Genomic DNA, 13615 nt, shown 5'->3' with positions numbered 1-13615 from the left:
AATACTGATGTGTTCCAGTAATGGACGTATGTGTCCATCATTGGGTACCTATCTATTTCCAGTTATGGACATCGATATGAAATGATTACAGTAATCATTAAATACAATAATTCTTTGTTTTAGAAATGGCTCCTAAAAAAGATTATACACCTCAACACATGGGCTGGGCTATTGAAGCAGTAGAAAAAAGTTCAATGTGCCTAGAATAACCTTGCACAACCAATTGAGTGCTCAATGGGACCCAGCACCATTTTAAGTAAGGAAGAAGAAAATATTTTAGAAATCTGGATCAAAGAAATGTTAGATAAACATATCCCCGTAACAAAAGATCAGTTATTGGACAGCGTCCAACGTATAATAATCGATAAAAACCAAGAAACCCTTTTCAGTGATAACAGACCAGGCAATAAATGGTATACATCATTTCTGAAACGACATCCTACGATTACTAAACGTGTAGCTCAAAATTTATGTACAACAAGAGATAATGTTACCCAAGAAGACATCGAGAAATGGTTTTCGGAAGTTGAAAGTGATCTCAAAGACAGAGGTCTGATTGAGATAGTGAAACATCCTGAAAGAGTTTTTAACACAGATGAAAGTGCGTTTTTCTTAAATCCAAAACCAGAACATGTTCTTGCCAGAAAAGGAGATAAAAATTCTTCATCAGGAGACGACAAAGAAAATCTGACCGTTCTGATTACAGGAAATGCTGCAGGAGAGTTGGCACCTATTCTGGTTGTTTTTAATTATGCAAGAATACCGTCATTAATTTCAGAAAATTTCCCCGATGACTGGGCCATTGGTCGCTCAGAAAGTGGAAGGATGTGCTCCGGAACATTCTACGAATATATGACAAACGTTTTTAATCCTTGGCTGATTAAAAAAAATATTGAAAAGCCTATTACATTTTTTTTGGATGGACACAAGTCACATTTAACTTTGCACCTGTCCAATTTCTGCTCTGACAATGGTATTGAAGTCATAGCACTCAACCTGAATTCCACGCATATCTTACAGCCCATGGATTTGGCTGTATTCAGGCCTTTAAAGTCGTTTTGGCGTGAATCGGTAAAGAATTGGAAAACTCAACATTTGGGACAAGTCCTTAAAAAACAACATTTTAACAACAGCTGTAGAGAAAATTTCTGCTGAAACAATGAAAAATGGGTTCCGCGCGGGGGGACCGTACCCATTTGGCCGTTAGTACGTTGACATGACCAAAATTAAGAGACAAAACCGAAAAATTATTCAAAATTCTACATGCCATAACATATTTTTGGAAACATTAGAGGAGAAAATTGAAACGATTTTGTCTAAAGAAAAGCTAAAGTTATTCAAAGGTCTTTATTATAAAACTCGCCCTGAGCTAGAGAAACTTTTACCTGATGAAAATATATCTCTATATTTGATTTGGGCCAATAGTAGGCAAACTGACGTAGTAAATGCAGAATCTTCAAATCCCGATTCAGTAACGAATAATCCAAATTGCCAATGATTCTCCAAGAGAAATTCGATCCACTCCTGTTTCGTTTTGTAATACAAATGATTGCGAACCCAGCACTTCTTCTGCACATAAAAATTGTTTGTCCAAAGAACAGTCAACATCCACAATCTCGGTGGATGAGTCAAATCCTGCACCAGAAACTAATAACCCATGTTTCGACGAGTCTTCTAAAGAAATCCGGACAATTCCTGTTTTGTCGAGTAATACAAATTTTAATAATTCCGAACCCAGCACTTCACAAACAAATTGCTTGTTCACAAAAACTTCAGGTCTGAATCCTTCAAATATTGTAGTCAAAAAACACCTATGAACACAGTTATTTTGGTACTTCAAACTACTTGATTCCATCTCTACAGCATTAGGTTGCGGTTTTCTAAATGTGGTGCTTAGAATTTTCTCTTCTGCCACTGCGAAACTAATAGCAGAATTAAGGGACTCAGGGTCACGGCATCGCACTATTTGTGATAGTCGCGGAAGTAGCCAGAAAGTATGAAGGGCCAAGTCCTCCATTGCTGCAACGCGGCCAGTTATTTCGGATTTCTTTCGATTTGAGATTTTAATCTCTGTTAGTAATTTAGAAAGAATGGTTTCTATTCTAAGAGCGAATTGGTTTACTGTTTCTAAGGAACCTTGTTTGCATTCTTGTAATTCTGACAGTAAGTGGGCATAATGTTTTCTATCCCCAAATTGTTGTTTTAGGAATTCAATGAATTGATCAAAACTATCGAATTCTTTGATATTTCAAGTGCTTTTCCCTCTATCCGTCAATTGGCTAAGGATATACCGAAATAGAATTCGTTTTTGTGTTTTGTTCGCTAAGTTATACGCGTTTTGGCAATTGGAAATGAATGCATTTAACTTTTCTCGTGAACCATCGAATGGTTTTATGAATTTAAGTAGTACACTTAACTCTACCTTTTCGTTTTGTATTTCTACGCGGGCGTTCGAGTTTTCACTCGCGGCACTAACAACTTTTGTGGTTTTGTCAGTTTTATCCGATTTCTCAACTTTCTCGGACTTTGGCTCACCTTTGGTGTCCGTTTTGACTAAATTTCAAATAAGAGTTAAATTTAATAAGCTATTTCCATATGTACATAGTTAACAATTGTTTAAATGATACAGTGCTTTGTTATAATATGAATACAATGTTGTTTAAATATCAACATGAAAGGTCAATACGATCTAGTAGTTTTAATTACAAAATTTATTAAATTGTATATAATAGGTTGGGGAAAAAGTTTCTTCGTATTTTATATGAAAATTCAAAAAGATTTTTTTATAGTTTATTTACATTTGACTAAAGTATGTAGGTGCCATTTTGTTCTATAACTTTTTGCCATCTTGTTGGTAGTGACATGATCCCATTGCTGTAAAAATTTTGGGGCTTCTGATCGAAAAACTGCGACAAGTGGTTTTGGCAGTCCTCTCGTGATGTTAACCTGACACTGCCTAAGGAATTCTGCAGAGACCGAAACAGATCGAACCGATCGACCGAAGAAAATCTGAAGGTGCAAGGTCAGGACTATACGGCGGATGCATTAATACCTCCCAGCCAAACTCTCGTAATTTTTGTTGAGTGGCTAAAGATGTGTGAGGTCTAGCGTTGTCATGGTGAAAAACCACACCCCTTCTGTTGATCAATTCTGGCCGCTTTCTCTCAATTTCTTGCTTCAATCTCATCAATTGTTCGCAATACAGTTCCGAATCGATGGTCCTGCCGGGCGGTAACAGCTCATAATGAATGATGCCCTTCCAATCCCACCATACACACAGCATTACCTTGTTGCGAGTTAATCCGGGTTTTGCCACAGTTTGTGAAGCTTGACCGGCCTTTGACCACGATCTTTTTCGCACGTTCTTGTCGTATGTGATCCACTTTTCAGCACCAGTTATCAGCTTCTTCAAAAATGGTTCGGTTTCATTACGTCGTAATAAAGAATCACAAATGAGTACACGGTTCATTAGGTTTCTTTCAGTGAGTTCATGAGGCACCCATATATCGAGCTTTTTTGTGTACCCAGCTTTATTCAAATGAGTCAAAACCGTTTTGTGGTCAATTGCCAGTTCTTCAGCTACATCGTAACTACTAATATGCCGATCTTGCTCCACTTTTTCAAAAATGGCATCAATTTTGTCCGTAACAGGGCGACCAGAGCGAGATGCATCTTTGATATTAAAATTTCCGGCTTGAAAACGCTTAAACCAAACTTGCGCTACTCTTACAGATACTGCATTAGGTCCATAAACATCACAAATTTTTTTCGCGGCTTGAGTTGCATTTTTACCTTTTTTATAGTAAAATTTTAAATTGTATCGAGTTTCTTCTTTAGATTCACTCATTTTAACAACAACAAAAACAAATGAAAATCACACAAATTCCTAATTTGAATTTGGAAGTGCCTTCTTTAAAATTAAAACTTTTTAATGATACCAAAACCAGCCAGATACAAATAGTATAGCCAAAGAGATTTTATTACAAGTTCATACATACTATATGCGAAAAGACTTTTTCCCCAACCTAATATGATGTAGTAAAAGTATATAATAAGAATGATATGAAATAGAAATTTTATTTACAGTATATTCCTATTGCTCTGAGTACCTTATGTTTAGCGAAATAAATCTCCGCTTACGCGTTGATGATGGACAGGAACAACAGGAACGCCAGGAACAACCGGAACGCCAGGAACATGTTGATCCAAGGACTGATAATGGGATGATTCGGAGTATTTCCTTAGACACAGTTTTAAACACTTTTGAATTTTGCGATTTAATTCACTCACTTTAAACTGTTTTCACTTTGAACTGTTTTTTTTTTGAAGTTTTTGATTTTCGGGAGATGTATTTGGGCGAAATAATGAATTTCGTATCCCACAGCTGCCACCAAAAAATGTTATACGTGATGTCTTTATTGTTTTTTTTTTAAAAAAAAACACTATTCACGAAACTAAATTTAATTTAGAAATATAATTTATTATTTAATGAAATAGAAAATTATTACAATGAAATAGAATTAATTAAGGATTTAGAAATAGATTTAGTAATAGTAGTCGATTATTCGACTTCCGACCCGTACCGAGACTGAGATTGAACTGACTGTCTCTGGAATGGAACTGAGGGCTTGACTCCATATCGCTGATGAAGCAGATCACAGGAATGGATAGTCAGCCCTTTCCCATACGTAGCCAGGATTTAACAAAACGCACCACGCCGGAGTACAGCCGTAACAGCCGACAGTTATGGACGTACCCTGAGGTGGCACGTTCCGAGGTCCATGGAAGGCTAGGCCTCGGATTTGTGCAAGGCCATCTCAAGGCCCAGAGCACGAATTCGGTGGACCGCATGTGCCACTCCAGCCGTGGCAAGATACGCCGCCTCCCGATGGATACTGCAGCGGGCCGCCACGAGGGCGTCGTCACCGTAGCAGGTCACGCTGACCCCCCGTAACGTGGCCCCGCGCAGCACCCAATCGTAGCGGCACAGTAGCGGCCCCAAAACCGAGCCCTGTGGAACACCGCAAGTCATCTCCCTCCTGCTCACTCCCTCCATCGTCGGGAACACCACCGCCCTACCCGAGAAATAGTCGGCGATGGTTAGTCGCAGATATGCCGGAACGTTGTGGTACATATCTAAGGGCTTCCAGAACCACTTCCCAGGGCAGAGTGTTGAAGGCGTTGGAAATATCCAACGATACTGCCAACAACATCCCACCCCGAGAGACCTCCTTCTCTGCGACCTCCCTCAGTCTGGCGACTGCGTCCAGCGTCGAGCGGCCCCGGCGAAAACCGAACTGCCACTTGCGTAGGCCCGGCTCCATGCTGCCGACTAGACGGGCCGCAAGTATACGCTCAAAGAGCGGGTATGTGGGATATGGGTCGGTAGGCCGACGGCTGATCGGGGCCTCGTCCCTCCTTGCGGATGAAAACGAGCTTACCCATTTTCCACCGATTCGGGAACTCCTCCGACGCGATCGCCAGGGCGCGTCCCGGTATCCCGTCAGGCCAAGGGGCTGTCCTTTTCGAGCGTAGCTTCAGGACAGTCACGCACAACTCCGCCTCGGTAACCGGGGACGCCTGGTCCGGCACCTCCCTCTCGAACTCGGGCTCCATCGCCGGTGGGACGATGGGCGTAGACTGCTACGAACGCTGTTCCGTTTACAACGGCGTCCACGCACCCTCTGCCTTTGGCAACCCGATCGATCGCAGGGGCGCCGGGAATAGCGGGAGCGACGATAGAGATCACTCCCTCGTGGTCGGATCCCAGTCGTACCGTAAATGAACGACGTAGGGCTCCGCCACGATTGCCACTCCGCCATGCTCTGGACTAGAAGGTCCTGGGCTCTGGCGGAGTGGTTTAAGTTGGCCTGGAGACAACGCAGGGCCATTACTGTGCGGTCTCCATAGGCACCTCAGTCCGTTGGGACACGGTGACGGGCCCTTTCGTCACCGCACCTCCCGTTCTTTTGACAGGGCGGCAAAGGTCGCTCTGTTTTACCGGCCGCTGAGCACAGGATGCAGTTCGCTTCAGCGGCGGTACATTCGCGGGCCTTGTGGTCGGGCTGACTGCAGCGGAAGCACAAACGGCTGCGGTCCACACCTCTGTCCCACACGGCCCCATATGGCCTCCCATCCAGGCATTTAAAACAGCGGAGCGGCCTCGGCTCGAGCAAAAGCACTCGCGCCGAGATCCACCCCACCTTAACCCGACCAGTCAGACCAGACCAGCTGAGCCAGAAGGATCTGCAGCCATTGGCAGACCGAACTACTACGCCCGGCCTGATCGCCCGTTCGGAGCATCCTCCTTCGCTGGTCACTGATGCCACCACCTCCTCCGACGACACCGAGTCGTCCAGATCCATGACTCTGATCTCGACGCATTTCGTTGATGGATCTGGACCTTCGTCCGGGTTGAGGACGCTTAGAAGTTTTTCCGCAAGGGCATCCGCCGACTTCTCGGCGTCAGCGGTGCCAGGCGGAATCTCGAGCATCCGCGCTCCCGTGGCCACCGTTCTAAAACGGACCGTCGTCAAGCCAACCTCACTCAGCCTGATGTTACTTTTGGCTTGAAACAGGACGGTCTCGTATTTGAGGCCCTTTTCCTCCGCACCGGGTCTTACGCGTGCGAGGAGAGCAAAGCCTTTTGAGGGCCTTTCCTTTCTCTTTAGCCGTTGGGACGGTCTTCGTCGTCCCTGTCGCCGGTTTTGTCGATCCCGTCGCCTTCTTGGGCGGCTTGTTCGGCGGCTGCCGAACAACAGCCGCCCAAGACACAGCCGAACTGCCCGGCTTCGGAGTCGGCGCGGGGGCAGTTTTCTTCGCCGCAGCCTCTGCCGCCTCCTGGGCAGCCATGCTGGGGCGTTTTGACTTCTTTTTCGAGGTCGAGGCCGTTTTCGTGCTGCCACCCTTTTCCGCAACTTTGGCGGCGGACAACACGGGTGGTGCCAACGGTGCCTTCGCAGCAGGGACCGTAGTCTGCGCTGTCTTGCGGTCTGCGAACAGTGGAGGTCGCAGCCGAGGCTCCGGAAGGAGGCGCCGCTCGATGCCCTCCATCCGGGCGTTCAGCATATGGAGCTGAACTGCTCCCGGCTACACTTCAACGCTTCCTCCACGATGCGCTACAGGTTCCCTTCGTTCTGTTCTGGCGGCTCTTGCGCATATCGGCCACTTCCCTTTTTAATTCGGCCAACTGGCCTGAAAGCTTGGCGTTGGCAGCTTCCAGCCGGGCCACTTCCTCAGTTTAGTCAGGGCTCTGAGTTCCGCCACCGCACCTTTGATGGTGTCAGCGGCAGTCTTCAGGGCCCTGACGAAGGTACCCTTCAGATTGCCCGACTTGTCGGCAACCTGAAGTACCACGTCTAACGCCTCTTGCACAGTCTCGTTCAATGCGGCGGACGTCTTCTGTGCGTCCTCATTGCTCGCGTCCGTTTGACGACTCCTACAACGAGCCGCTCTCTCCTCTATCTGCAGAAAAGGGCTATTCGTGCAATTTATAACCTGGGCCCAAAAGATTCGTTAAGATGTAAATTTAAAGAAATTAAAATAATGACTGTCGCTTCTCAATTTGTTTTTGATAATGTTATGTATGTACGTAACAATATAAATGATTTTCCCAAAAATTGTGACGTACATTCCATTAATACTAGGAACAAGAATAAACTTGTTACGCCTTGTACCCGATTACACAGGGTTAGTAACTCTTTTTTTGGGGCAATGTATACGTTTTTACAACAGGATCCCAGAAAACGTTCAACAATATTCAATTATAAAATTCAAAAGAATCGTTAAAGAGCGTTTGTGTGCTAAAGGATATTACAGCACTAATGACTTTCTAGTTGACTGCACACCTTGGGAATGAGATGATCGCCTCCAGGCTGTTTCAAATAACAGGAATATGTTTATTATTGTAAATTATAAATTGACATTATATAAAAAAAAAAAAATATATCCCGCTGAGTTTCTTTCGCCGGTGCTTCTCAGGTCTGAGGTATTATATTCCGAACCGGTGGTAGATTATGGACAATCAATAAGAAAGTGTAAACACTTCTATTTTGAATAAAGGTTTTTGACTTTGACTTTGACTATAGCCAATGTGGCCGCTTCATTATAAGCGCCCAGGGCGTCTTCTATCTCGAAGCGATCCTCTCTCGCCTTCGTTTTCACCGCACGGAGTTCCGCTTGAGACTTTCCCAAGCCTTCGTATTTGCCGTGAGTGGGCAGCCGGCCTCGCCCTCTCTTATTTGCGTTTATTTAATTTTTTTTTTAAATATATAGATACATTGGCAAAAGTAATCGCTTGAAGAGCATAATAGCTTTAATAGCAAAAACTAATAGCGGTCGTTGTTTATTTGAACACGATAGAATGGACAATATTGGACAACATCACATACCCTGAGCCCAATGTATATTTATTATATTTTCCATAACAAAAGTCCGGCACCAAAAAACACCCAAACCCAAGATAACAAAGAAAACTAATGAAAATTTTCTACATCGACTCGGCCGGGAATCGAACCCCTCGGAGTGGTGTATCCATGAAAACCTGTGTACACACCACTCGACCACGGAGGTCGACAAACTGACACAGACTGCTGTGACATTTTAAATTGCAAAATTTTCCGACAGCTTTTCATGTACACTTCTTCGTGCACGTTTTGTTTAGCAAGCGACTGTTCATTTGCAAGCTCTCGAAAGCTTTTTTTCCTGGTGATATATTTTCGAGGTCAATCAGTTTATCATGATCGCACACAGAAAACAGATTCTTTGAGAACCTTTCCTAAAACGTTCGTTTCCTAGCCTATACAGATCATTAGCTTTTTCTATAAGCTATAAGCACGTTCTGAAACTCGCCTCTTCCTTCATCGACATCTGGTATTTGGACTCTTACCGTATAACCAACAGAACGTGGAGGAAATTTGAAATTAGATAAAGCTTGTTTTTAGCTTGATTATTCCAATTATAAAAATGTTTTTAATAAGGGACTAAATATATTTTAAATTTTCGGATCAAAGATTTGATCATCCCTGTATTTTCATTATTTTAGTTACATTAGCTTTAACACTTCTATTCGCGCCAATAAATAAATATGGAGAAATGAGACCCAAAAATACTTGAATAATAATTAATTTACTGAATTTATTTTAATATTTTATGAAAATAATTTGTAATGTTATTTTGACGTTGATAGGCCGTTAGTCTCCAAGCGCAATCAATTTTCAAAAATGACGTCTCGCCATAATAATGCTTTTGTAGATTTCTTTGAGGAGAAGGTTCGGAACATATTCCACAGATGTAGCAGAATTTATATGAAATTAAACACATGCAGGTTTCGGTCCAATCCAGTTCGCGTATAACAGCAGCAAGTTGGTTATCTGGCTTAGTAATTTTCTCGTTTTTTCATCAAATTAATCCCATATGCTGATATTTTTACGTTTGGATTTAGATAGTGATGAATCACTAGATGTAGGAATAGCCTGTTTCTTTGAGATAATTGTATTCGGCCGATTTGGTTTCTAAGCCCTTGTGTCACAATTTCACAAGCTCTTTGAATTTTGAATCATCTTGTCTTAAATCGGGGGTCCAAAATCATACACTTAGCGTACAACGTATTAAACTCTATATCTTTAAACCGATCGTCCATGCCTTTTCTTAACGCTGATTGCACGGCTAATGTTTGAGCATTAACAGAAGCATGCCTTTGCAAAAAACTTTTCAGTAAATTACAAAATATTATTACTTTAGACAGAGTACCGTTTTTTTCGACACTTATTTCTGTGGTTATCTCGTACAAAGGACTAAGTAGAGGTAAAACTTCTTCTTCATTTAAAGTGAAGTCAGGCCGTAGAAGTGCAACGGTTACAAACACTGCATCCTTTACCTCTACTATTCGCTTCAGCATATCGAAAGTTTAATTCCATCAGGTCTGTACGTCCCCTTGAGTTTATGAACAAACATATTCAACTTCCGCTGTGTAGCAGCAAATTTTTATTTTCCTTGGGAGCTACGATTAAAAAAATCTACAATATTTTTAACTTTGCTTAAAACTGCATATATTTCTTTTGTAGCTTCTTGTACTACAAGATTTAGAGAGTGAGCGGAACAATAAATGGACCGCCATTCACCAAGTCTTATAGCAGATAAGATATTTGCTGCGTTATCGCTAACAATAGCAGTGACTTTGAGTGAAATATTCCATTCTGCCATTATATCTTTGATAAAGTCGCACATGTTTTGGCTAGTATGTCGACCATTATAATTGATACAGCCAAGTAGTGCTGAGTCAAGTTGTGTATCTTCATTCATCAGTACTGAGAGACAACGCTGGTGCGGCGTGTACTTTTTTTTTACTTCTTCGATTACGTCATTGTGAATTTTTGAGATTAAATTTTCAGATAGTGTTTTCCTTGATGGTAATTTGTAGCCTGGGCACTGAGAAACTAAGTCAATAAGCTTGGGAAATTCTATCTCTTCAACAATTCTTAGAGCGTGGTGCCCTTAAGCTATCTTAGCTTTGGTTAACACACGTGTTAGTGAGATATCTGTGTTGTTATATTAATACTGTGTATCTATTTTACGAATTTTCAGTGTAAATAGTTTAATTTTATGGTTTCTGGGTTTTACTAACATAATTCTCTTTCGGTAAGTGTTATTTTTCTTTTGATTATACGTAGTTGGTCCCAAAGTTCTGTCACTGGCACATTATTTTCCAATTTCGAAGACGATTTAAAAAAAGTTTAATTGCATTCCATTTTTGAATGTTTGTCAATTATTAAAAAACAAAAAGTTATCATTTGCCGCGATTTTTCACGATGGAGTGGACCGTGAAAGAAAACCGAATAGCAGTTTTAGCGTTGCACCGCTGTGGGCACTCGCCGAATACCATTTTCAAGTTGCTCAAAAATTTAAAAATATCGCTTAGGTTTGTGTATCGTACTATAAATAGGTACAATGAAGTTTCAAGTGTTGAGGATAAGAAAAGAACTGGCCGGCCACGCTCCGCAAGGACACCAGCAGTGATCAAAGCAATCAAGGCACGCATACGAAGGAATCCTGTCCGAAAACAGAAGCTGATGGCATTGCAGATGGGGGTCTGTAGAAAAACTATCAAAAAGGTGTTAAACGAAGACCTTAAGTTGCGATTTAAAAAAAAAAAGAGTGGACACCTACTTAATGCTCGTCTAAAAGCAATAAGACTCAAAAGATCCCGGGTGTTGTTGAAACGGTACGCGAAAAATCTACATCGTGATATACTCTTTACCGACGAAAAAATTTTCGATATAGAAGAAAAGTACAATAAATAGAATGATAGAGTGTATGCTAGGAGCTCTGAAGAAGCAGCAAAAAGAGTTCCGCGGGTGCAACATGGGCATCATCCATCTTCAGTGATGGTCTGGTTAGGAGTCTCCTACTACGGACCAACTGAGGTTCATTTTTGCGAAAAAGGGGTCAAAACCAGTGCAAAAGTGTACCAAGAGACGGTTTTGGATCAGCATGTCAAAGACCTGCCTAACACGTTATTTTCAGGACATCATTTTGTGTTCCAGCAAGATTCTGCACCTGCACATAAAGCCAAGACCACTCAAGCCTGGTTCGAGCGTCAAAACATCGACTTCATAAGACATGAAGATTGGCCCTCCTCCAGTCCGGACCTTAATCCTCTGGACTATAAAATTTGGCAAGTCTTAGAGAGGAAGGTGTGTGCTAAGCCCCATAAAAATTTGGACTGTCTAAAGTCAGCTATAATAAAAGCAGTCGCTGATATGGACATGAATATGGTGCGTGCTGCGATAGACGACTGGCCGCGGCGACTAAAGGCCTGTATTAAAAATAAGGGCGGTCATTTTGAATAATTTTAAGTTAAAATAATTCCTTACTAAATGTTCTTTCATATAATATATAATTTATAAAAAACGGATTGGTACTTTTCTTTTTATCACTATTTTCATATATGACAGAACTTTGGGACCGACTACGTATATATAGTATAATAGTTAAGTTACAGTAGTTAATGAATAATGGATGTCGATCCACCTCTCGAACCTCCTGATCTCGGGGGTTCAGAATTACAAATTGATCCTTCAACTTCTTGCTCACCTGATTCTTCTTCAAAGAAAACAGTAATCCACCCATCTACCACTAGTCCATCTGTCCAGAACGTTTACGTTAATCCTTCGTTTATTGATGACCAAAAAAGTTACACGGATGACGACCAAGGTCCCTTCATTGTCCACGTCTCTCGGGAAGTAGCTATCCAGCTGCAGGTAATTCGATTAGAGCCATTAAACTCGGACAAAATCTACATAAACACAAGATTGGCTCTATTATGAATGATTGTGTTAAAAATGTTGGTAGGAATAAAATAGAAATTCAGTTTGCTTCAGCACAAACTGCGAATAGTTTCTTAAAGAACCCTCTCTTAGCACTGTAAATATACTGCTAGCCTTCCTACATATAAGATTAGCAGAATGAGTCTAATAAAAGGCATCCCAGTGGACTGGTCGGAGGATATTATGGAGTCAATTGAGCTTCCTCATGGATGTGGGAAAGTAATAAAATTGAGGCGTCTTAACCGGAAGACTATTAACGAAGGAGTTGTGTCTTAAATCCCAGCTCAATCGGTAGTCATAACTTTTAAAGGTCAAATCCTTCCCGGCAAAATATATTCATATCATATATCCCTTCACGTTGAAACATACAATCTCCTCACAATAATATGCTTAAACTGTTGTCGTTATGGGGATGTTAGGACTCAGTGTAGATCTACTCCCAGGTGCTTTAAATGTTCTCAATCTCATAAAAGTTGATTCGTGTGAGGTTCTTAAAGACAATCCTACATGCTTACATTGTTTTGGCAAACAATTTGCCACAGATAAGGATTGCCCTGAGTATTCTCGTCAGCAATCAATTAAAATTGTAATGTCTCGAGATAATGTTTCCTACATGGAAGCTGCCTCTCGCTTCCCTAATGTCCGTAGATCCTACGCTGAGGTAGCAAAAGAGTTGTTTTCTGTTCCTACATACGTCCCACCCAACCCTGGTCCTTCGAAGTCCATCCCCAATCCTACTAAATTTTACAGACAAACCATTGTCCGCTCTCCCTCCCCTAGACTTCCTCAAGGAAAGGGGTATGATAAACATGCCCATCAGGCCATAGTAGGCAATTGCCCCTCCTCCTCTCCTAATGGTAGCGCTCTAAATGTTCCTCACCCCTCCCCACCTAATAATAATCCAAATTTATTGGAAACACTCACCAAAATCCTCCTAAATATCCTCAGTACATGCAATGATATCCAAATACCGTCCAAAGATGCCAATGATTTATCCCAATTATTTACCATCCTTCAAAATGGCCCCAATGAAATTCCTTCAATGGAATTGTGACAAGTTACCCGTGTGAAGGCTCACTCGCTACTGATCGCTCCGTCGGTTACACACACTAACGCAATTATGTGTTTACTGTTACAAACACAAATAAAGGCTACGTGCCCTCGTAGATTGCAAGAACTATAGACATTCTGACACAAATGTATTCCACCAACCCGCATTGGAACAGCGTGGAATATGTTTCAAAACCCTCTCCTTAATGGAAAAGGAGGCCTTATCCCAGCATTGGGAA

The 13615-nt window shown here is 41.9% G+C and overlaps 1 protein-coding gene across 1 annotated transcript; it reads left to right on the top strand.

Moving 5' to 3' along the window:
- The first annotated feature begins 234 nt into the window (after positions 1-234).
- Positions 235-1155, top strand: LOC124541371 (MFS-type transporter clz9-like). The gene has a single exon (XM_047119226.1). It carries the CDS (start codon positions 235-237, stop codon positions 1153-1155), a length of 921 nt encoding a protein of 306 aa, XP_046975182.1.
- Positions 1156-13615: the final 12460 nt, after the last annotated feature.

This window comes from Vanessa cardui, chromosome 28, assembly GCF_905220365.1.
Source record: "Vanessa cardui chromosome 28, ilVanCard2.1, whole genome shotgun sequence".
NCBI lineage: Eukaryota > Metazoa > Arthropoda > Insecta > Lepidoptera > Nymphalidae > Vanessa > Vanessa cardui.
Note: the sequence above shows the minus strand (reverse complement) of the source record. Positions and strands in the feature narration are given on the sequence as shown.